Consider the following 22,364-nt stretch of genomic DNA (forward strand, 5'->3'; position numbering starts at 1 on the left):
TATTGATTCTATCTAGCAAGCCTTCCAATCATTGGCCAGTTCCCAGCCATATGCAGCACGATATATGGAAAGTTCGTCAAAATGTTTACCAATAATCTGTAATCCAACTGGAAGCTTGATATCAGGATTATCAATGGCTGCAAGAAATCCTACAGGTAAAGTGAGAGCTGGATGGCCAGTCATATTGAATATTCCGGTATTGGCATTCAAACCGATAGTGTTTTTGATCAATTCCAAAGGAGTTCCGTCTCTAATTCCGTGTGGAGGTGCTACCACGGGAACAGTGGGGGTAATCAAAACATCCACTTGCTCTAAAGCTTTGTTGTACTCATCTCTGGCCTTAAAACTCAAATTGATAGACTTGACGTACAAACTAGGATAATGCTCAGAAAGATATAATCCGTTAACAATACCGTTCTTGACTGGCACCGGAGTTTTGTCGAACAGCTCCTGGGTCCACGGTAAAATATGGCTTGCGTATTCTGTGGATTTAAGAATTCTCCTTCCTGTTTGTAATCCAAGTTTCCTCACACATCCACTTATTCTTTGGCCAATCATCCAGATTTCTGGAGCAACTAAGTGATAAGGAATTGAAATTTCTACAACTTCGGCTCCCAAGGCCTTGAATTTCTCTGCTGCTTCCAAGAACTTGGCTTTCATAGCGGGTGTCATAGTAGGAACTTCCAAACTTTCCTTCAAAATACCAATTTTCATACCTTTCAAACTGGATTTTTCAGTAATCTCTTTATACTTTGGAACATGTTCAATAGTAGGGGAACCATTTTGACGATCATCAAATCCATCCTGGCCAGCCATAACTTCTAACATAGTACAGTTTTCCAAAACGGTTCTAGTCATAGGACCACAATGATCAATATTAGTTTCCAAACTACCGATTCCAGTATATGGAACCAAGCCAAATGTAGGCTTAAATCCAACAAGCCCACAGTGAGCTGATGGAACTCTAATAGAACCACCTTGATCAGCACCTACACCGATATCAATTTCTCCAGAGCCGACCAAGTACCCGGTTCCCGAACTAGATCCTCCAGCTGAATATCCATCATGGTAAGGGTTTTCCACATTTCCAGTGGATGCTGTATTGGAAGAGGTGCTTGAACTTTGGTTTTCGCAGGTAGCCAACCCTTTAATAATTCCACCAGCTTCTAAAAGACGAGTTACAACCGTAGCATCAGCTTTAGGGACCCAAGGTTTGAAAGCATCGGTCCCAAAAATTTGAGGAACCCCAGCAATTTCAACACAATCCTTGATACAGATAGTCTTTCCAGCCAATGGCCTGTTTTTGGATAATTGTGGTTTGGTGTCTTCAATAGTAACTTTATAGGCCCAAGCACCTTTCAAATTATCGGCTTTTTCTGGATAATGTATGTCCTTTCTTGGAAACCTGTCGAGAAAGGTAGGTTGATAATAATCTTCCATGGCGACAAGTTTCTTTGCCGATCTGTCTAAAGCACAAAGAATCTTATAGTAATCTTCAACCTCATCGCTTCTCAATTGCAATCCAAGTTTGGCGGGTTGAGCATGAAGGTCTTCAAGAGTAACCTTGCAGTTAGGATCTGCTTCTAAGGAGGTGATAGACATATTAACTGCGCTTTCAGGAGTGCTGAACACTGTTAGTATGAAGCCACTTCTTTTTATAAAATCTCAGCATCCGGTCAACGGAATGGTTTCCGCTTTCCACTTATCAGGAGAAAATCTTATCTCGATTTCGCGGAATGTAGAGCTGGCGGAACCTATTCCGCAAGTCTTCTTATCAAAGTTAGATGCGAGACATTGGCGGGTGTTTCCGTCCCAAGAGCCTTCCGCTATATTCTTGGTCTTTAATGGGTATACTAGTTTAAATGATCTATAATGATCAATTTTGGTAACTGAGTGGCAAGAGTTCTGCAAAATAGACAAAAAGGCAAAACATGTCTTCATCACATCCCCTCCAGGACCAGTCTCAAAGACTACCTAGGCGAACATTGTTTGTAACATTGGGATGTTTGACGGCCTCTTTATTTGTTTCATTCTTTGACCAAACTGCGGTAACAACGGCAATACCTTCAATAGCAAAAGATTTGAGTGATTCCAGCACCATCAGCAGTTGGGTTGGTACGTCTTATTTGATTGCAAATACCAATTTCCAGCTACTCTATGGACGGCTTTCTGATATCTTTGGAAGGAAACAAGTGTTTCTCTTCTCATTACTATGTTTATTGGTTGGTAACCTTGTAAGTGGGTTTTCCAACAACCCGATCATGCTTTTCGTTTTCAGAGGAATAAGTGGTTTGGGAGGAGGAGGAATCAATTGCTTGGTGATGATAACATTTTCAGACTTGTTGACCACGAGAGAAAGAGGTAAATACTTTGGCTTTGTGGCACTTTCTACTACTTTGGGTAATGGAATAGGTCCTTTAATTGGTGGAGTATTGAGTGAGAAAGCCAGTTGGAGATGGACATTTTGGATTAGTTGCCCAATTTCAGTTGTTTGTGGATTATTGGTTATCTGTTTTGTACCCTTAAAGCCTGTTACTGGTTCGTTCAAGGAAAAGCTTAAGCAACTTGACTATCTCGGATTTTTTCTTTCATTAGTTGGAACAATATTTGTACTTGTGGCCATATCAGGAGGTGGGGATAATTGGCCTTGGAAGGGTGCTATATTCATAACTCTTATTGTCATTGGATCGCTAGCTTGTATTGGGTTTTTGTTACTGGAACATTATTTAGCTAAAATTCCCATCATTCCGTTGCATTTATTTAATCATTTCCAAAGGCTGTATCTTTTTTTAATGTGCTTCCTAATGGGATGGGCATACTTTGTGGATATCTATTACTATCCCTTGTATCTACAAAACGTTAGGGGATGGTCACCAATTATGTCAGGTGTACTTCAATTACCATCAACCAGCAGTAGCAGTGTGTTTGGTATAATAGCTGGATTCATAAATTCTAAGACTGGTCATTATGTCAGATGTTTATACTTTGGTGGAGCAATGTGGTGTCTTGGGACTGGATTAAAGATACTCTTTGGTTTACACACAAGCCCTGGTTTATTAGTTGGAGCGAACCTAATTCAGGGTTTGGGTATAGGTTTTACCTTTCAACCAACATTATTAGCCTTATTATCTCACTCAAACAATCATGATAGGGCTATTGTCACTGGCTTGAGAAACTTCTTCAGATGCTTCGGAGGGTCTGTGGGCCTTATTATTAGTGGAATAGTGTTCAACACTATTTTCAAAAGCAGGTTAAGACACTTGAACCTCTCTGACACTGAGATTGAACATATAATCTCCAACCCAGACTTCTCACTGATATCCAACAAAATATTACTGCACGAGGTAAAGAAAGCTTATCTTCACTGTTTCAAAACTATCATGATCATATTAACTGCGATGTCTGCAGCTATGCTCGTGTTATCCCTCATGACAAAAGACGGCAAAGAGCCAGAAACAGAAAAAGAAGCTGTCATTGAATCCTCCAGCGATGACAAAACAAATACTTCTAAATAACATTTACAAAAGTTCACTTATATATATTCTAACTAAAAAGCATCTATTCAAGGTTGTCTTGCTTTAAGCTCTATAAATATAACAAGATCAAATATATAACGATAGAATTAATAGAAAATATTTCAATATACAAACCCATCTCCAGACTTGATACTTGTAAATATGCTATTCCGGCGAGATAAAATACAAAACAATAAAAGAATTAATTGAAAATATTTCACATCTTTTTACATATACAAGCCCACCTCCAGATTTAATATTTGTAAATATACAATTCCAGCAAGATAAAAAGAACAACTATAAAGAATTAAAAGAAAATGTTTTTCTCACATATATAAACCACCACCAGACTTGATACTTGTAATGATCTTTAATTTCTCGTCTTGAGCACTGTCTTCTTCACTACCTTCAATATAGATCTTTCCAGGATAACCCACACCATTGATTGAAGCATCTTCTTCGAAAAATCCATCAGTGGATGTCATGTATTCCCAAGTTTTGGGAGTATCTTCATGTCCATCTGGGAACACCCTGGGTTTGAATATGAGACCCAAAACAGTGTAAAGTACAAAACCAGAAATGAAAGTGTACAACCACCCACTATCGTAGATTTCTGTTGCGACATCATTCAAGGTTCCTGGATTATAGGCAGAGTATAACCCTGGGATACCAAGAACTGTAGACAATGCCCAAGCGAAGAATCCCCAGATGTTCACACCTTTATAATAGTGATAAACTCCGGAGGATTTCTTTGTGTACAAAGAAGGAACATGAATGTTACCTCTTCTAATGATGTAATAGTCACTTAAAAGACATCCAATCAAAGGAGCCACAAAGATGGAGTAAGAACCCAAAAAGGTAAGAAATTGAGTGGCATTGGCCAAGAACTTCCATGGAACAATGGCCCAACATAAGAATCCACAGACAATTTGACCTCTAATAATGTTGAAGTATCTTGGCAATAAACCAGTTATGTCGGTTGCAAAAGGAATCGAGTTAGCAAAAATATTAGTACCAGCTGTTCCGGCAGCATAGAGAAGGGAAAGGAAGAAGACTGCTGTTCTGGATCCAGCAGACCATTCATTGTCAAGAATAGCGTGAAGCAAGTCCCACATGTTCCAATAGACTTCACCGTAAGCCCTCTTTAAAGAAACCACGCCAACCATAGCAAATACAATCACACAAATTTTAGGTGGAATAAATCCAATGGCTTGTGGGACCACGGTATCTTCCTTTCTCTTGGCATAACGAGCAATATCAGGCTGATTGATAATCATTGGAGACAAAGTACCAAATATAGTGTTAAAAACCGCCATCCATTGATTTCCCCTACTGGAAGTCAGCACAACAGTAACCCCTGTAGACCAGTCACCTGGACCATGACCTCTGACCACACAAAAGATAAAAAGACCCAAGGTTGCAAAAGGTAAAGTGATGGCTTTAAAAGTGAAGAAATACCGGATATGTTTTGGGTGGCACCACATCAATGGCATTTGAATCAACCAATACAAGAAGAAAGCTAAAATTCCTCCAGTAGTAATATCAGCACTTGCTGGTAAGTGGTTTGGTAAATCAGTCCATTTGTAACCAAAAATACACCTCAAGACAAGGTTAAACATCTGGGACCCATAATAACTTTGCACCCCAAACCAAATCAAAGCGATGAAAAATCTCACAAACACCATAAAGTATCCTAAATAGATACCAAAAGTTGATCTCACCAACACATTGTATCCAAGATGATAAGATGAACCCACTCTAGCGTTAGATACCGTAAAGATACATGTGAGAAAAATCCCAACAATAGCAGCACCGATCACCTGTCCGTGAGGTAAATTAGTTTCCTTCATTAGCGAGGCCCCAGTATTCCATTCATTAACATTGAAAGTAGATTGAAACCAAATAAGTACGTAATTATACACCTTCCAGGTTCTGTCTTGTGGTGGTGTTGGTTTGAGATCCAAGTTAGATCTCATTGCCGTTTCGTCTTCCTCAGTGTCATCTTTGAGTTTGATAAAGTTATCGAATCTCTTCAAGTAGTTCATTTCGATTATAGTTTAGCCGTTGATGTACTAAAGAAAATATAACTCTTTATGTAGTATTACAAACGGACTTAATCATGTTATGCTTTTTCTGTATTCGTATGATTTTTCTTATCGAGAAAGCCCGATAGGATGAATTCCGCCGAGGTGGAACTTCCCGCGCGCGGGAGATAGGGATTTCCGTCGACGCGCAGACGTCAAACGGCTATCGTGAGCTGTATATCTAAAACTTCAAGTAAGCGAAGATTTCGTATTATACACCATGTCTTTATTCACGCCGATTGACATTGGGGATTTAAAGCTTTCTCATAGAGTGATTCTAGCTCCATTGACAAGGTACAGAGCTGTGGGAAACATTCCCAATAAGATGATGGCAGAATACTACGAACAGAGATCATCGAAAGGTGGGCTATTGATTACTGAGACTACTTGTATTTCAGTTAGAGGAGGAATTAATAGAAATATGCCCCGTATTGACACGGAAGAAGCGGTGGAAGGGTGGAAAAATATCGTGGAAGCTGTTCATGCCAAAGGTGGGCTTATATTCTGTCAATTAAACCATTTTGGAAGAACGTTTAAACCACAGGCTTCAGAGTATAATGCCCCAGTTGTATCAAGCTCCTCGGTTCCTATTGACGGTGAAATGTACCATATTCCTAAACCAATGGATGAAACAGACATGAAACAAACCATTGAAGATTTTGTAAATGCCGCTGACAACGCTATCAATAAGGCTGGTTTTGATGGTATCGAACTACATGGAGCAAATGGGTATTTGTTGGATCAGTTCATAGAAGATAACATTAATACTCGGACCGATGAATTTGGCGGATCCATAGAAAATCGGTGCAAATTTCCGTTAATGGTGTTGGATGCGGTCATTGAAAAAGTCGGTTCAGGTAAGGTTGGGTATAGAATCAGCCCTTGGGACGTATTTCAGCAAGCTAATGATTCAAACCCAATAAAGAACTTTTCTTATTTATGTGAACAGTTGGAGAAGAGAAACATTGCATATGTTCATGCTGTTGAAGCCAGATCCGATGCTAATGGAGGACGTGAAAATGATGGGAATAAACTGGCCAGTTTAGACAAATCATTACTCAAAAGTAGTGTTGCGAAGCTTAAACCGTGTCTTCCCACAACCCTGCTTATCTCTGCCGGTGGGTGGAATAAAGACAATGCTTCCCTTGAAGGAATTGAAGTGGATGCTTTGGCATTTGGCAGATATTTCATCAGCAATCCTGATCTTCCTAATAAGTTGAAGTTGGGATCCCCATTGACACCTTATAACAGAGATACTTTCTATACTCCAGGAACAGCTAAAGGGTATACAGACTATTCAAGCCTTGCTTAGAGTTTAATATAGAATTCCTTGATCAATTATTTACGTTTCAATAAATCTAAAAGTTGTCTGTAAATCTTTACTCCCAAAACAGCAAATGGCCGTAATGATGAACGGGTTTATTGAAAGTCGTGTATTTACAAGCTCTCGGTAGCACAATAATTCCACGCTCCAGAGTTCACGTTATATATTCATATCTATTCTTTCTTGACAGCCAACTTCCCTGGGACATATGGGAACTTTTCTCTGAAATGGGAAGCAATGTCTCTTCTGTTACAAACCCAAACGCCTTCCTTCTCACTGATATACTTGATGAAGTTTCTAAGGGCATTGATTCTACCTGGCTTTCCAACCATTCTTGAATGCATTGGAATGTTCATTACCTTTCCGCCTTCACGGTATAACTGATCAAACTCTTGTTTCAAATAGTCTTCGTACACAAAAGCACCAGGGAAACCAGGGCCTGGGTCGGAAGCAACAAACTTGTAGTCATTAGTCACGTAACAATACGGAATCATTAACATACCCTTTTTTTCGGAGTCAGGTAAGTCTTTCTCCTGGGGAAGATCAACCCAATATGGAACATCATCATTATAGCAGTCAGATTGCCATAAAAATGGCTTTCCAAGCTCAGCATGTGCTCTGGCAGTCAAGGCAGGTGTCTTAATATTTCCTCTTCCAATATACGCACCAACCGGTGCTTCTCCAGAAGCCTCTTCCAATAACAAAATAGCCTTCTTGATCATTTCAACCTGTTCATCATCGGAACACTTTTCCCAGCTGATCCAACGCAACCCGTGGTTGGAAACCTCATGTCCGTCTCTGACACAGGCTTTTGCAAAAGCTCTGTTTTTTGAGAAGGCTTGTGCAACAGCATAGATGGTCATCGGGAATCCGAATTCTTTCATTAATCTCAAGACTCTCCAGGCTCCAACTCTGGACCCATACTCAAATTCGCTTTCACTCATCAAGTGTCTACCATTGATTCTTTCTGTTGCAACACCACCTTTTTCCCAAAGGTAAGCCTCAGATCTGTCGTCTCCATGAAGAATATTGTGTTCTCCACCTTCTTCGTAGTTCAAGATAAAGGAAACAGCAATTCTGGCACCATTGGGCCATTCAGGATCAAGTGAATCCTCTCCGAAACCAAGAAGATCTCTGGGTAATTCAAAATCAGGTAAAGCTTCAGGCACAAAATCTAACGTGTCCATGGTTGGCGATTTGCATTTTGGTACTTTCCCTCCTATATATAGTGGGTAGCAGGAGTTCGCGGCTCCCTATCTATGTCGGAGATTACTGGCAGGTGATAACGACTAATGCACCCCATTTGTGGTCCTATTAAAAAGCTTATCGATAGGTAATCTGTCGGAGATGAGCCGATATGCAGGAAAACTTTCCTTGAGGTTGTGGCGGTATAACCCCGAAAAGACGCACGGAATTGGACCATATCGCACTTGACACTTGCTTATCGAGCACTATCTGATCTCGTCCCGCATTTTCGGAAACATCCCGGTTATGATCTCTTCAGGATTGTGCTGACAATCATTTAAAGAAAACCACCTCGAACCTATTTTGTGACACCAACCACAAACACAAATGTCAGTATTTACCTTCGATGCTAAGGCTGGAAACCCAGTTACTACTGATACCATTGTATCACTTGCGAACGAATTGGGAGTCAAGGAACACACCCAAATAGAATTGGAACAGTATAAGACTTTATTGGCGGTTTTCCACGATGCCTGTGAAGAGCTTGATGAGATGGATGACTACCTTCCTGAAGTTGACTACGAAAGATTCCCTAGAAAAGACCCCTACTTCCCTCAACCAGAGGATAACAAGTTAGGTGCCTGGGGTTACAAATGTGAAGTCAAGGACTTGAAGTACACGGGAGGTGGCTTGCTCGACGGTAGTAACATTGCTGTCAAAGACTGCATTGCCATTGCAGGCGTACCAATGCTTTTGGGAACAAACTTTGTCAAAGATTATGTTCCAAAAACAGATGCGGTCGTCATCACCAGGCTCATGGAAGCAGGTGCTACTATCCAGGGTAAAGCTGTGTGTGAAAACTTGTGTCATTCGGCCACTTCTCATTCAGCTGGAACAGGTCCTGTTCACAATCCTTTGGCTATTGGCTATTCCACTGGAGGAAGTTCTTCCGGAAGTGCTGCTTTGGTGATGGATCCGGAAGAAGACATTGATATCACCATTGGGGCGGATCAAGGTGGTTCAGTTAGAATTCCAGCAGGTTGGTGTGGAGCTGTTGGACTTAAGCCTACATTCGGTCTTATTCCTTTTACTGGGTGCGCTGGTAACGAGGCAACCAATGATCATTTGGGAGTTTTGACAAGAGATGTATTGACCAATGCCAAGGGTCTTCAGGCGATTGCTGGAAGCGATGGTATAGATGATAGAAGTTTTGGTGCTCAAACCTCTGATTACTATTATGATTTGCTTGATCTTTCCGACCCAAAATGCTTGAAAGGCTTGAAAATTGCCATTTTGAAAGAAGGGTTTGAAAACAGAGCTGTTGAACAAAGAGTCAAGGATACTTGCTTAGCTGCGATTAAGAAATTCAAAGAGTTGGGTGCAACTGTAGAAGAAGTCAGCATTCCTCTTCATTCCAAGGGTGCTTTAATCTGGACTGGTGTCTCAAAGATTGGTGGTTATTTGACGAAGATGGGTAATAACATTGGTAGAAGAGGAGTGTCATTGAACGACCTTACGCAGAAGTTTCTTGAGGCGGCCCATACCCAAGAAAACTGGGACCAAGCTTATCCATCATCTAAGAACATCTACTACAATGGCATGTATGCTGAAAAGAAGTTTCCTGGATTATACGGGAAATGTACCAACTTATCAAGAAAGTTAAGAGATCTGTACAATAAGGTATTGGAGGAATATGACTTGATTGTTTTACCAAACTTGCCATACATTGCACGTTCTCATGCTGAGATTGGACCAAATGCAACCCCATTAGAGTTAATTGGGAAGCAAGTCGGTTTGAGTTCAAATACTGCTCCTTTTGATCAAAGTGGACACCCTGCATTAGCTCTTCCCGTTGGAATGTTACCTATCTTAGAGGGGCCTTTGGCAGATAGTGGTACCAAACTTCCAGTATCACTTCAAATTGTAGGTCAGTGGTTTGATGAAAAAACGGTTTATAGAGCTGCCTATGCTTTTGAAAAGAGCTACAATTGGAAAGACCTTTAGTTACTACTTTTTGTTCATATGCTTTTAATATAGCCATGAATACGACCTAGTTTTTAATTTCTTGTAATAATATAATTATTCAGTTTTTAGTTAATTTTGTAAATTTTACTTCTCGTATTGATGCGAGCAGTTTGTTTGCAACCACAAAAGTTCCTCTATGATAACTCTTGGATTAACAAGTGAAGGAAGTTCCCTTACACGAATTTTCGAATCTTTGTATGGCCAATTTGTCTGGTGGGTCCCTTCATTGACAACCTGGTCATCGAATATCTATTTTTTATTCTATAATCTTATAAAACTCAACATCTTTGACCTCCCCCGAGGTCTGTGCTGCCCAACATAATGCATGGTAGGAGCTGATCAAACATTTGTTATTTGCCACTTACGAAAACCACTTCAACGATGAACTGGGCATATGATCATATTTATAGTGTTTTGTGTTCTGCTGACTGTTCGTCCAACGGTTCTAATCCTCTATCCCTAACAACAACATTGGAAACCAAGCAAAGAGAAATTGACCCCATCCAGAAGTAAAATACATTCTTCAAAGAAGACATGTATGCCTCTATCAAAAATTCACTTTGATCTTTCGAGTAACTGTCCAAAGACAAAGATGAATACACCTGGGACTTTAACCCTATGATCTCGGAGGATGTGAAAAGATCACCCCCCAATGATAAATGTTTAGAAAAACTGTTAGCTATGATAGTCGAAGCAACTGCCAAACCAACGGCACCCCCAAATGATCTTAAAACATTTCTGGCAGATATCACAGTAGCTCTATCTCTCTTGAATGACTGTGCTTGGGCAGCCACTAAAGTTGGCTGGAAGATAGCACCTACTCCAGACCCGTTAAGAATCAAGGGTATAATAATTTTTGCCTGGTTAGCATCTGGTCCCCAAAGACACAATAGGCATACACCCAAGGTCCATGCTATATATCCATACCAAACCACATAAATATAATGACCAGTACGAGATATTACCTGCCCACAAATAACAGAAGTTGTCGACTGTGGTAGCACCAATGCCAATAGATGTACACTTGCTTTTATTGCACTGTACCTTCTCACTATTTGAAAGAAATACGGATAATAGTATACATGCCCAAAGTAGCACATTCCGAAGAAAAAGTTCTGCAATAACAAACATGTTAAAGACATCCTAGTGGAGAATAAGTTCAATGGGATCATGGGTAAAAAGGCGATTTTCTTCTCGACAAAGAAAAACATCATTCCAGATACTCCACCTATGACCAAGAAAGAAATCACCAAAGGACTTGACCAAGAGTAGTATGTCCCCCCACCACTGACTGGAATAAGAATGAATATGATAGCAACTGAACTGAAGAAAAACCCAAGATAGTCTATTTTTGCAAGCTTCTCCTTCAATGTCATCTGTGGTCTGGTGAATGGCACTAGCCAGAAAATAATTGCAGCCGCTAAAATTCCTATAGGGAACATCATGTAGTAGAACTTTCTCCAAGAAAGATGACTAATGAAGGCAGATGCCAAAATTGGACCAAGTGCGTTTCCCAATCCTACAAAACTTCCCAATATACCTTGGTACTTCCCCCTTTCTTTCAAAGTGACTATATCCGAAACAATCACCATAGTCAAAGAAGTGACACCTCCATTTCCAATGCCACAAAACCCCCTGAATATGAACAATTGATAAGGTGTTTGTGCAAATCCACAAGCAAGATCAAATACTGCAAGTACCAATAGACATCCTATCAAGACATATTTCCTGGAGAAAATGTCACTGAATCTACCAAAAAGAACCATGAACATAGTGGTGCTGATCAAGGAGGCAGTCCCGGCCCACGATATTGTATTCTCTGCATCAAGTTCCTCCGCTATGTATGGAAGAGCCACTGTTATAGCTGTTTGGTCAACAAAACTTAGGAATAAAGATACGGACATGGCAGAAAACACCACAAGAAGCTTCTGTTTAGACAAGGTATTTTCATGGGAATTGGCGAGGGTGTCAGCTACCTGTATACCCTCATCCTTAAGCTTTTTATTGTCGCTGGAGACGGATACAGCAACTTCCACCTTCTCATCCATTTTGTTTAAACAGTAAAAAAGTCCATTGGCTCATGTCTTAAAAGATCGACTGCGAAATAAAACGGCGGAAGTGCAGCACCTAACGGAATTGTCATTTACGGGCACCACACGATAAGAGTCTCGGAGGATCGCCGAAACTGTTGTGTGCGAAATAATACGATCAACCAAAATGAAAATCCAATCTCCGATAAGAAGCTCGCCTGGCAGATTCTGTTACGTTATAAATACCACGATACCAACGAATAACTCATGCTCATAATCATATCCCTTAAGTTTTTAAATCTCAAATGAAAGTTTTCAGCAAATTAAGAATAAAGACCGTGCCTAAAGGTCCGCATGCCTGGTACAACAGAGATCTTTTACCAACTCCTACCGACGAAAGAACTTGGGGTATTTACCACTTTTTGTTTTTCTATTTTACTACCTCGTTGACGCCTTCTTCTTATACGTTGGGTTCCACGTTGGTCAGTAATGGTTTACTCTGGTGGCATGGATTGATATGTGCTGTCATTGGAAGTTTTTTTCTTTCCATCGTACTCGTGTTTAATTCTAGAGCCCCTTCAGTGTATCACTTGGGGTTCCCTACCATTGTCAGAGCGGCTGCTGGGATGTACGGCTCGTACTTTTTCATCTTTGTCAGAATATCGGTGGCTACGATTTACTTTGCAGTGCAAACATATTTCGCGGGCCTGTTGATGGACGTGCTTATGAGATGCATTTTTGGGTATAAATGGGTGAACATCGAGAACAAGTTGTCTTCGGACTCAGGGATCACTTCTCGGGGGTTGCTTTCATTTTTCCTCATATGGTTTTTCCAGTTGCCACTTATGTTTATGCATCCAAGACACCAAAGACATCTTTATTCGGTTAAAATGATCACTACTACCACCTCGTTATTCGCTGTATTTGGCTACTGTGTCAGAAAGGCTGGTGGTACTCTTGGTACTCCAGAATCATTGGCAACGGACAGGGTATATGGTTCTGACTTGGTGTGGGGAGTCATTTCGGGTATTAATTCCATTATGGGAGCGTTATGTCCAATTTTGATCAATACTGGTGATGTGGTCAGATACGCCAAAAGACCCAGTGACGCTGCTTGGATCCAGTCCTTTGCTGTGTTGTGCTCTAAAGTCTTGATCACTTTCCTCGGGTGTGGTACTACTTCTGCTGCCAAGGTGTTTTTGGGAGAAACCTATTGGAACCCATGGGATCTTTATAATGGCTTATTGGACCACAACTGGTCGGCTGGCATGAGAACTGGTATTTTCTTTGCGTCCCTTGGTATGATTATAGCTTTGGTAATCGTCAACGTCGGTACCAACTGTTTGCCTGTTGGTGCTGATGCCACGGGTATGTTCCCCAAATATGTGAATATCACCAGAGGTCAATTCTTGTGCTGGTTGGTGTGTCCACTCTTGTTCCCATGGAAGATACTGAGTAGTGGAGCGAGTTTTTTGGCGTTCTTGGGAAGTTATTCGGTGATGTTATGTCCTATTGCTGCTACTATGATCTACGACTACTTTATCATCAGAAGAGGAAACTACCATATTCCTTCTTTCTACAACCCTGACGGAACTGGGGTTTTCTGGTATAATAAGCTTGGTGTGAACTGGAGAGCAATGGCTGCGTGGGTTATTGGATGTGGTTTTACTATTTCTGGGGTGGCTAACTCAGTGACCCCAGGGTCCATTGGTATTGCTGCTGTCAGAATCTACCAACTTGGGTTCTTGTTGTCTTTTATCGTGGCTTTTGTAGCTTACGGTACTCTCTGTTTTGCTTTCCCCGTCAAGAACATCTTACCTGATGATAAGGACATCAAATCGATAGGTTTTGAAGAGTTGGCCCAAAGTGATGGATTTCTTCCAGGAGAGTCATTGGACAGTATTATAGAGCCAACCGTGGAGATCATTGATAGTGAGACTATCCCAGAATCCAATTCGATTGGAAATGAAAAAGGTAATTTTGTAACTTCCTCTAAAGAGCTTTAGAGGTATAATTGTGATTTAAATAGTAATATAAGGGTGAAATAAATTGACTAAACAGCTAAAGATCAATCCCGAGACCGGAATGATTGTTGTTCAAGTTTCCTAGTCGCCTGAAGATCGTGTCGACGTCAGAGAAATCGAATAGCACATCGAAGTTTTCTTCTTGAATGTACTCCAGGTTGGCCAAAGTGTTAAACGTCTTCATATTGTCAATAAAGTGTCTTTTATTGGCCTCTTTGATAAACTGGTCCTGTCCAAACATGTCAGAGGAGTCAGTCAAACTCAGTAGTCCCCCTATTGGTCTTTCGTAATCGGATGTCAACAGTCCTTGCTGTAAGCTCCTTGCATGACTAACTTGCTCGAACAACTTTTCAAACGCGTCTCGGTACTGTGAGCAACTCGGACATCTTTCAGCCAATAGCACCAACGTCGAAGAGCAGCTCCGGAGACCTTCACTTACATCAAAGTCCCATATTACTTTCCTGGAAAACAACCCATATATGATCGTTACTCCACTCAAAAATATGGTCTGAAGAGATACAATTGAAAGCCTGTGCCGAGAGCTACGGCTATCGTGGATTCTTCTGTTCAACTTGCAGATATTGATGGAACTCTTGATACACTCAATGAAAAGCGGGTCGTTCGCCTCAAGCCTATTCATGAACGGAACAATCAAGGACCTGATTTGTTTGTTATACAAATAAAGGCAGTAGTCACACTCACGCTTGGTCAAATATGAAGGTAGGCTATCAAGCCAATGCTTCATCTTCCCTTGGATCTCCGCTATTATCTGTCTGGGGATATCTTCAAATGGAATATCCACTCTATAGATTTTGTTGTGAATCTTGCTGTCGATCTGTCGGAGCTTGAAGTAGATTATGGCCACAGAAATAGAGGTTCTTGTGTTAGTTGCCCCTTCGTCTTCTTCAACAGGAAAGTTTTCTAAGTTCAAATGGGGATATGTCTGGTAGAACTTGTTCTTGATAGACATATCATCGGTTACCGACTCATCAATATCTATGGGCAAGTCAATATCGATATCCCTGTCATTTATAGAAAATGGTCTTCCGAAAAAGTTGCTGATAACTTTCTCTAGAGCGTAAACTGACCAAAAGGTCCGACATTGGATCAAGTACGCAAATGGGTTACTCACAAAGAACTCTAGGTTCCTTCTGTGGAGTCCAAACTCAATACACAACCTCAAAGCTGTCCCCACCAAATACCATATTGTCAGTCCGTTAGGAAATCTCAACTTGTATATCACCAATAGAAGGATGGCATGGACATTAGATATGGTTTCAGCCTGAAGCACCGACTTCAAATCCTTGCTCAAAGCATGTTTATATAGACTGAAATGAGCCACTGTGTTTTGATCGGGCGAGTTGGCATCCTGCTTCAAATACGCCCCAATGGCATACACCATCAATAAAATAAATCTATCCATCACCAGACCAGATTTAGGCTTTAATATAAGACGATATGCATTGTTGTGAAGGGACTCCACATATGTCCTGCTCAAAAACGGAAATCGGGTATGTATTATGGTGAGGTAGTTTTCCATATAATATGAGGTCAACTTCTCGTCTTTTATGATATCCTCTATCTTCGGTAGATTGATTTGGGCTCCCATATTGGAACCAGAATCTGCATCTGGATAATCCGCAACTGCTTCATCCTCTAGGAGGTAGCCTTCAATCATATGAGCGACGCTGAAGCCAGAACCTCCCACATAAACAGACGTTTTGTCATCATTTTTTAAGGGTATAAACGCAGCACATTCAATAATGCTCTTTTTTAACCCGCTTCCTGGTGAACTGCTATCTATACTTGACGACTTATCTAATCCGGGGCTTGAAATGTCTTTTTTCAAGGCAGACTCTTCCAAATCCTTGATTTTGGACTCTAAAAAGTCTACTCTTTGTTGCAACATCTTTACGTAATTTGGCTTCATTTGTTCATTGAAGACACAGGCTTCATTAACCTTGGTACAGCTAGTGCAAGACGCCCCACTAATAAAGTCTCCGTCACACTTAGTTTTTCTGGCCTTGCACCGCTGGCATGCCAAAGATACCACGCCTTTCCTTCTGTTTTTCACTGCCTTATCCATTATCGCTTGAGAAGAAAAAGATACGAGTTTCGCGATAACGAAGGTACATGAAAAGTACATTTATCATTATCCATTACTCGAACATATTGCTACAAAAAATACTGCTAGAACCCAAGCTTCGGTTGATGCAGTTCTCCAAGAGACGCGAATGCTCACGTACTATCTCCGACGAGTCACTCAAGTACTCTGTTTTGAAAATGCGAAACAATCCTACCATATTCCCTCTTCCAGAAACTGAATCCAACACTCCTGCAAAAAGTTCTACGTCTTCATATATGTTTTCTGTGGTGAAGGGCTTGCCTGCAAGCATGGTTAACTCGGCTTTCACTCGCTGAAGGTGAGCGTGGCCATCTTCTTTGCTGGGTATATGGTCTGGGTTTTCCGAGTTCCACCTGAAGTCATGAGATTCGGGCCCACAGCTATGGAAATTGTAGCACCAGAGAATGGAAAGCATATGACTTATCATTTGTTTTCTGTAAAAACATCTGTCCTCTTTGGGGTCGTAGTTGTGTGGTTCTTGGTTTTCTCCGGCGAATAACAAGTTACAGAAATACGAATAGATAAGCACAACCGCCCTCTTACCTTGGATGCTATTCGTCCAGTCCACTATCCGAGACGTGACTAGTTCGACTTCCTTCTCATTGAACTCGACATTCATTCTTCCTGGTGCTCCAGCGTACACCATGAAGTCATAGTGTTTCATTTGAGTGTAGCTTTCATATAGCTCTCGTAACGGAATCGAGTATGTTTCGGACCAAATCCTGGGGCTAACATTCTTCTGGGCTGACAAAGAACAGTTTAAGTCCCAAAACTTGAAGGCTTCATCAATATTACTCTGCCAGAGCTGTTTGACGGACTTTAGCTCTGAAATGGAAAACTCGAATTCTCGGTCCTTGACTTCAAACGACAATGCAATAAGACCGGAAAGAATGATTCTTTTGCCAAAACCTCGAGTCTTGACGGGCTTCTTGTGTAAGATACTTTTTATGGCTGCCAACAACGTCAATGGCTTCTGCAAGCAATTTTCTGAGTATCTCCCGGTTCTCCAAAAATGCTCATTACAAGGTAAAGTGGGTTTAACGTCGTGTAAGTCGATGACCATATCATGTCCAAACACCACTGCATGTAAGGTTTCCAAGTAAAAGGTGGCCAAAGCACACCTCTTCATGGACTCATCTTCAATCCATTTGTCCCAGTGTTCCTGGCTTGAATATGGTGGGATGGTGGCATCTTTTTGGTAGTTTTCTCCAGAGTTTACAGAAGGCTTCACCCATGGGTTACCCCCAAACATAGGGCTTCTTTTCAACATCTGAATGGATAAGCCCCTGTGTAAGTTAGCTCTCTCATGTAAATCTCTAGATGAGCAGCAGATTTCATTTGTCTGCAATAGCACCAACGATTGGACCACCCAAAGTTTTGGAGGAGGTTTAAATTCCTTAGACTTGTAGATGGCCCACCGAAGAGGAACTGCTATGCTTTCAGAGAAAAATCGGCCCTTTCGTGAAGAATCTGACTTCAAGGTGCTGGAAAGATACGCACCAATGGTAATCATCGACAAGATCAATATGGGGTGGCTTTTTCTGGTGGAAAAAGACGGTTTGTTCAATATAGGAAACTGCGGGTGGTAGTATTTCCAGTATATCTCCAAATAGTATTGTAGAGATTCGCCCTTGAAGTCTTCCTGAAATTTTATCGATGGCAAAGCATCTTCCAACCCCTCCATTATAGACTGGTCTATCACAGTCTGTTCGTTGCTAAAGGGAAAATGTGGGATTTCGGGCTCGTTCGCCTCTTTTGGCCGGTTACAAAGATTATCAACCGCAAGCTTCTGTTGTCCACCAACTATTGAATGAGATCCAAACGGATACTCAAATTCTTCAAGCTCAGGAAAATTCTCCAAGCTTTCGTTGGGGGAAATGGTGACAGTAACAGAAGAGGAGTCTGAATTATTTTCGATACCTCCAAATAGCCATCTTATTAGCTCGTCCGAAGACACAAGCTCATTAATAGAAAGGTTTGCAGGGTCGATATTTTGGTTCATATCTTCTTGGGAGTCAACGGGTGTAAATGGCAGCAATGTAGGGGTTTCTATTTGGGTATAACTCGAATTGTTCAATAATGGTGAAATAGAGTTTGTTTCTTCAGGCTCCATCTTAGGAAGCTTAGACTCATCCATAAACACAAACCTAATAGGCTTGCTACTTGGTTTTGAGATCTTTTCCGTCTTCTCCAGTTTGTGCTCATGCTGTTCACGATAATGCTTTTTGTATACATCGTTTCTGACAAATGTTTTTCCACAATTGGGCCACTCACATCTATGCCTAGATCCCGACTCGTGATTGAGACGGTGCCGAGCAAGATGGTCGGCCCTAGTGAACGACTTTTTGCAGTTTACAATGTCACACACGTAACGCGTCATGTCCTGGGTGTTCGCTAGACTTCTGTGTCCAACCTTAGACATTTTTTGAGCGTAGTCAGTGAAGCCAGTCATGGCAAGTCCGCTCAAAATCGCACTCTGATTTTTGCGGGGGATTTTGGTGGTGTGGCATGTGGGGGATTCTTGCCTGTTTGGGAATGCATCAAGTGGGTGGGGGTCGCGGTCGATATAAAGTGTTTGCAGCATCCACTTTTGCATACGTCAAACAAGTTTTTATCATGGTGGTATCAGATTATAGGTATGTGGTGTGATGAAACGTGGATTTATGGAGTGCAATTGTACTGACAGGTTATATAGAAAAGTTTTAGTCACGGGTGGGACCGGTTTTATTGGAGCTCATATTGTCGATAATCTTCTTTCATTAGGAATAAGAGTGAGACTTGCTTCACGGTCGCTTAAGAAGGCCCAACAATTCATCGATGCTCGTCCTGAAACCAGAGACTTGATTGAGGCGTTTGAAATTAAGGATTTCACCAGTTTAAAAGGAAATGAGAACCCTTTTCTCGACGCAGTTGAGGGGGTTGACGGAATTATTCATGCTGCAAGTCCCTTGGACTACTCGGTTGCCAACGTAGAGGAAGACTTGATAAAACCCGCCATTAACGGAGTCAAGGTGGTTTTTGAGGCGGCGTTGACAGAACCAAATATCAAGAGAGTAGTCTTGACATCTTCATTTGCATCTGTCATGGATGTTTCCAAAGGTCCTGGGCCTGGGTTCACCTACACTGGAGATGACTGGAACCCACTCACCTATGAGGAATCCATTAAGGCCGACCCAGTGATTGCTTATAGAGGGTCTAAGAAATTTGCTGAACTTGAAGCTTGGAACTTCATTAAAGAGAGACACCCTTCTTTTGATTTGGTGACTTTCTGTCCTCCTATGACATTTGGACCCATTGTGCACCCAGTTGATGTGGTGGAAGATTTGAACTTGTCAAATGCCACTCTTTGGGACATTTACAAGGGGGTATCACCTTTGCCCGTTTCAAGAGTCCCAGTTTGGGTTGATGTCAGGGACTTAGCTCTTGCCCACGTCAAAGCATTGGTTGTGGAGAAGGCCAGTAACAAGAGGTATGTTCCTAGTTCACCCGAGAAGTTCTCGTACAATTTGGCTGCAAAGCTCATGAAAGATAATGGTTTAGGTAGTAACATCACTATAGAGCTTCCAACTGAAGGGCTAGTTCCCGAAGGGTATGATTTAGATTACGCTACTGTTGAGAGGGACTTGGGAATCAAATTTCATTCTTTTGAAGATTGTATTTTGGACTCAATGAAGCAGTTCCAGTCTTTACCATCAAAGAAGTAAATATATATCACCTGTTTTTAATTGCATTTTTCTCTACAAATTTCGCCCATTAAAAGTTAACAAAAATCTTCTTTTGGATGTCACCAAGAGAAAGGCGGTCACTCGAATTTTTTGATGTGACCAAGCTCTTTTTCTCTAGTGCTCCGTACGCCCATCCCCAACTTTCATCGACCCACTTGACTTACTCTACCGAAACTTCCAATTTGAGAATGGTCCCCCATATGGTTTTAGGAAAAGTCTGGGGAAAGGATCGGAGGATGTTTCCCTTTAGGGCGGGTCTCCCCCATTTCCGTTTCCGTTTGACGCACCCCACACTTTGGGGCAGGAAGATAAGATCTTTTTGTGCAGCCAAGTGCTCCTATACCTCTCTTAAATGAAAACTTAGTAATACAATTCCAAAGCGGGTGCAACTTTCATTATTGACCTAAACATAAACAAAGGACACGTAGGTAGCAAGTCAGCTTTTAACTACATACAAATTCTGAATGATTACTACTCTTGCAACACCACTGCTGAAAAAATTCAATCATACCAACACTAACTATACCCACAAAATACACTGTCTTAATTCTTGTAGCCCCTATTACAACCGAACTTTATTCAAACCTAGTTAGTAAATGTAAATGTCGTGTCGCGACATCCTATTTTAAGAGGTGAAGGTTCTGGAGATCAATTGTATTCATTGCACAAATAATTATACAGATTCGTTTTCAGAAACAGCTTCCTGCTTGGTGTCACTCTGAATGGATTCAGCAAGGTTATTTCTGAAAGCATGTTCAGTTGGAACAAATCCAGCAGAGTTCCAAGCATTAGGAACTGCTTCATACAATTCATCAACTTGCTCTAACGTCAATCCCTTTGTTTCGTAAACCATCAAATAGGTGAATGCCATACCTATCAAATTGAACCCACCCCAGATGAAGAACACCTTGGAACCTAAGTTAGCGTTACCTGGACCAGAATCAACCATGTACGGAGTAGCATACGCAATAGCCCAATTCCATAACCAATTTGAAGCAGTAGAAATAGCTACAGATTTAGCTCTGGTGGTCAATGGGAACATTTCACCGATGAGAGCCCAACAAGTTGGACCCCAAGAAGAAGCAAACGCACCAATGAAAATACAGGTGAAAGCAACCAACACATTGTTAGAAGACTTAGTCTGCGAAGTGACACCAACAATGGCAATAATCAATTGAGAAACACTCATAACAACCGAGCCACCCAATAACAACTTTCTTCTACCAATGACTTCGATCAAAATAACACCTGGAATAGTCATACCAACGTTAACGATGTTTGTGGCCAAGGAAATCAAAAATTCATTACCAATACCTGAACTCTTGAAGAAAGTGGTACCAAAGTAGAATATGAAATTAACACCCGTCAATTGCTGGAATGCTTGGATAGAAGTACCAGTGATCAATCTCTTCAACTGCTTGTTCTTATTGCTGAAGACATCTAACCAACCACCACCCCCAAGAGTTCTTTCAAACTCAAAGGCAGCTTTCATATCTTCAAATTCCTCAACCAAGTCTGGGTGGTCAATTGGCAACTTTCTTAATATCTTCAATGATTCCTTAGCTTCATCATCTCTGGATTTAGAAATAAAAAATCTAGGAGTTTCAGGAAGGAAGAACATACCAATACCCAAAATTAAAGCCCATAAGAATTGGATGGCAATAGGAATTCTATAAGAACCCGAGTCATTTCTATTGTGGGTGCCTTGAATCACACAACCAGCCAAAAGTAAACCTATAGTAATAGCCCATTGGTATAAAGAAACGACGGCACCTCTAATCCATTTTGGAAGAGTTTCGGACTGGTATAATGGAATTACAGCAGAAATTAAACCAACTCCTAAACCAGCAATAGCTCTACCAGCACACAATAATGGAATATCAGTGGCAGCTGTCTGTAACACAATACCCAAGTTAAAGACCACTAAAGTACCAATGATCAAAGTCCATCTTCTACCCAAAGTGTCAGACAAAAATGGAGCACCTAAAGCACCGAAGAAAGTTCCCACAGACAAAATGGAAACAATCAAAGACTTTTCGCTGGAACTAAATTCATTTGGTATGTCTTGGGGGAATCTTTCTGTGACATACTTCATGGCCATAATTCCACTGATAGTACCAGTGTCATACCCAAATAAAATACCACCAAAGGCGGCAAATAACCCGACAAAAATCCCCATGGACGTGGATCCTGCCTTTCTTTCTCCGAAATTGAGATATTTCTGTAATAATTTAGAGTCTTCGAGTCCCATTGTAATGTGTTTCGATTATGAGAGGTAGATTTGAAGGATTTGGGTCCCCATTTTATACCCGTTCATCTAGTGACAC

The 22,364-nt window shown here is 41.1% G+C and overlaps 10 protein-coding genes across 10 annotated transcripts; 4 read left to right on the plus strand and 6 right to left on the minus strand. All coding sequences in view use genetic code 12, as the record gives it.

Annotated features, from left to right (window-relative positions):
• Window positions 1-12: 12 nt before the first annotated feature.
• On the minus strand, window positions 13-1,602 carry PSN45_000400 (Glutamyl-tRNA amidotransferase subunit A; the record flags this gene model as incomplete). The annotated part of the gene is made up of 1 exon (XM_006687815.2): window positions 13-1,602. The coding sequence occupies one exon, from the start codon at window positions 1,600-1,602 to the stop codon at window positions 13-15; it is 1,590 nt and encodes a 529-aa protein (XP_006687878.1).
• A 63-nt stretch (window positions 1,603-1,665) lies between these two features.
• PSN45_000401 (uncharacterized protein) lies at window positions 1,666-5,560 on the minus strand (the record flags this gene model as incomplete). The annotated part of the gene is made up of 6 exons (XM_006687817.2): window positions 1,666-1,853; window positions 2,212-2,415; window positions 2,537-2,573; window positions 2,838-2,849; window positions 3,044-3,071; window positions 3,846-5,560. 6 exons carry the CDS (start codon window positions 5,558-5,560, stop codon window positions 1,666-1,668), a joined length of 2,184 nt encoding a protein of 727 aa, XP_006687880.2.
• Window positions 5,561-5,819: 259 nt separating this feature from the next.
• Window positions 5,820-6,911, plus strand: PSN45_000402 (12-oxophytodienoate reductase; the record flags this gene model as incomplete). The annotated part of the gene is made up of 1 exon (XM_006687818.2): window positions 5,820-6,911. The coding sequence occupies one exon, from the start codon at window positions 5,820-5,822 to the stop codon at window positions 6,909-6,911; it is 1,092 nt and encodes a 363-aa protein (XP_006687881.1).
• Window positions 6,912-7,096: 185 nt separating this feature from the next.
• PSN45_000403 (uncharacterized protein) lies at window positions 7,097-8,110 on the minus strand (the record flags this gene model as incomplete). Its single annotated transcript, XM_006688737.1, has 1 exon — window positions 7,097-8,110. One exon carries the CDS (start codon window positions 8,108-8,110, stop codon window positions 7,097-7,099), a length of 1,014 nt encoding a protein of 337 aa, XP_006688800.1.
• A 385-nt stretch (window positions 8,111-8,495) lies between these two features.
• PSN45_000404 (amidase) lies at window positions 8,496-10,112 on the plus strand (the record flags this gene model as incomplete). The annotated part of the gene is made up of 1 exon (XM_006687820.2): window positions 8,496-10,112. One exon carries the CDS (start codon window positions 8,496-8,498, stop codon window positions 10,110-10,112), a length of 1,617 nt encoding a protein of 538 aa, XP_006687883.1.
• A 425-nt stretch (window positions 10,113-10,537) lies between these two features.
• Window positions 10,538-12,181, minus strand: PSN45_000405 (uncharacterized protein; the record flags this gene model as incomplete). Its single annotated transcript, XM_006687821.2, has 1 exon — window positions 10,538-12,181. The coding sequence occupies one exon, from the start codon at window positions 12,179-12,181 to the stop codon at window positions 10,538-10,540; it is 1,644 nt and encodes a 547-aa protein (XP_006687884.1).
• Window positions 12,182-12,468: 287 nt separating this feature from the next.
• On the plus strand, window positions 12,469-14,169 carry PSN45_000406 (uncharacterized protein; the record flags this gene model as incomplete). Its single annotated transcript, XM_006687822.1, has 1 exon — window positions 12,469-14,169. One exon carries the CDS (start codon window positions 12,469-12,471, stop codon window positions 14,167-14,169), a length of 1,701 nt encoding a protein of 566 aa, XP_006687885.1.
• A 55-nt stretch (window positions 14,170-14,224) lies between these two features.
• Window positions 14,225-18,734, minus strand: PSN45_000407 (uncharacterized protein; the record flags this gene model as incomplete). The annotated part of the gene is made up of 2 exons (XM_066157456.1): window positions 14,225-16,096; window positions 16,434-18,734. The coding sequence occupies 2 exons, from the start codon at window positions 18,732-18,734 to the stop codon at window positions 14,225-14,227; spliced, it is 4,173 nt and encodes a 1,390-aa protein (XP_066013553.1).
• A 194-nt stretch (window positions 18,735-18,928) lies between these two features.
• On the plus strand, window positions 18,929-20,016 carry PSN45_000408 (uncharacterized protein; the record flags this gene model as incomplete). The annotated part of the gene is made up of 2 exons (XM_006688739.1): window positions 18,929-18,948; window positions 19,008-20,016. The coding sequence occupies 2 exons, from the start codon at window positions 18,929-18,931 to the stop codon at window positions 20,014-20,016; spliced, it is 1,029 nt and encodes a 342-aa protein (XP_006688802.1).
• A 694-nt stretch (window positions 20,017-20,710) lies between these two features.
• Window positions 20,711-22,288, minus strand: PSN45_000409 (uncharacterized protein; the record flags this gene model as incomplete). The annotated part of the gene is made up of 1 exon (XM_006687825.1): window positions 20,711-22,288. The coding sequence occupies one exon, from the start codon at window positions 22,286-22,288 to the stop codon at window positions 20,711-20,713; it is 1,578 nt and encodes a 525-aa protein (XP_006687888.1).
• Window positions 22,289-22,364: the final 76 nt, after the last annotated feature.

Source organism: Yamadazyma tenuis, chromosome 1 (assembly GCF_029203305.1).
Source record: "Yamadazyma tenuis chromosome 1, complete sequence".
NCBI classification, from domain to species: domain Eukaryota; kingdom Fungi; phylum Ascomycota; class Pichiomycetes; order Serinales; family Debaryomycetaceae; genus Yamadazyma; species Yamadazyma tenuis.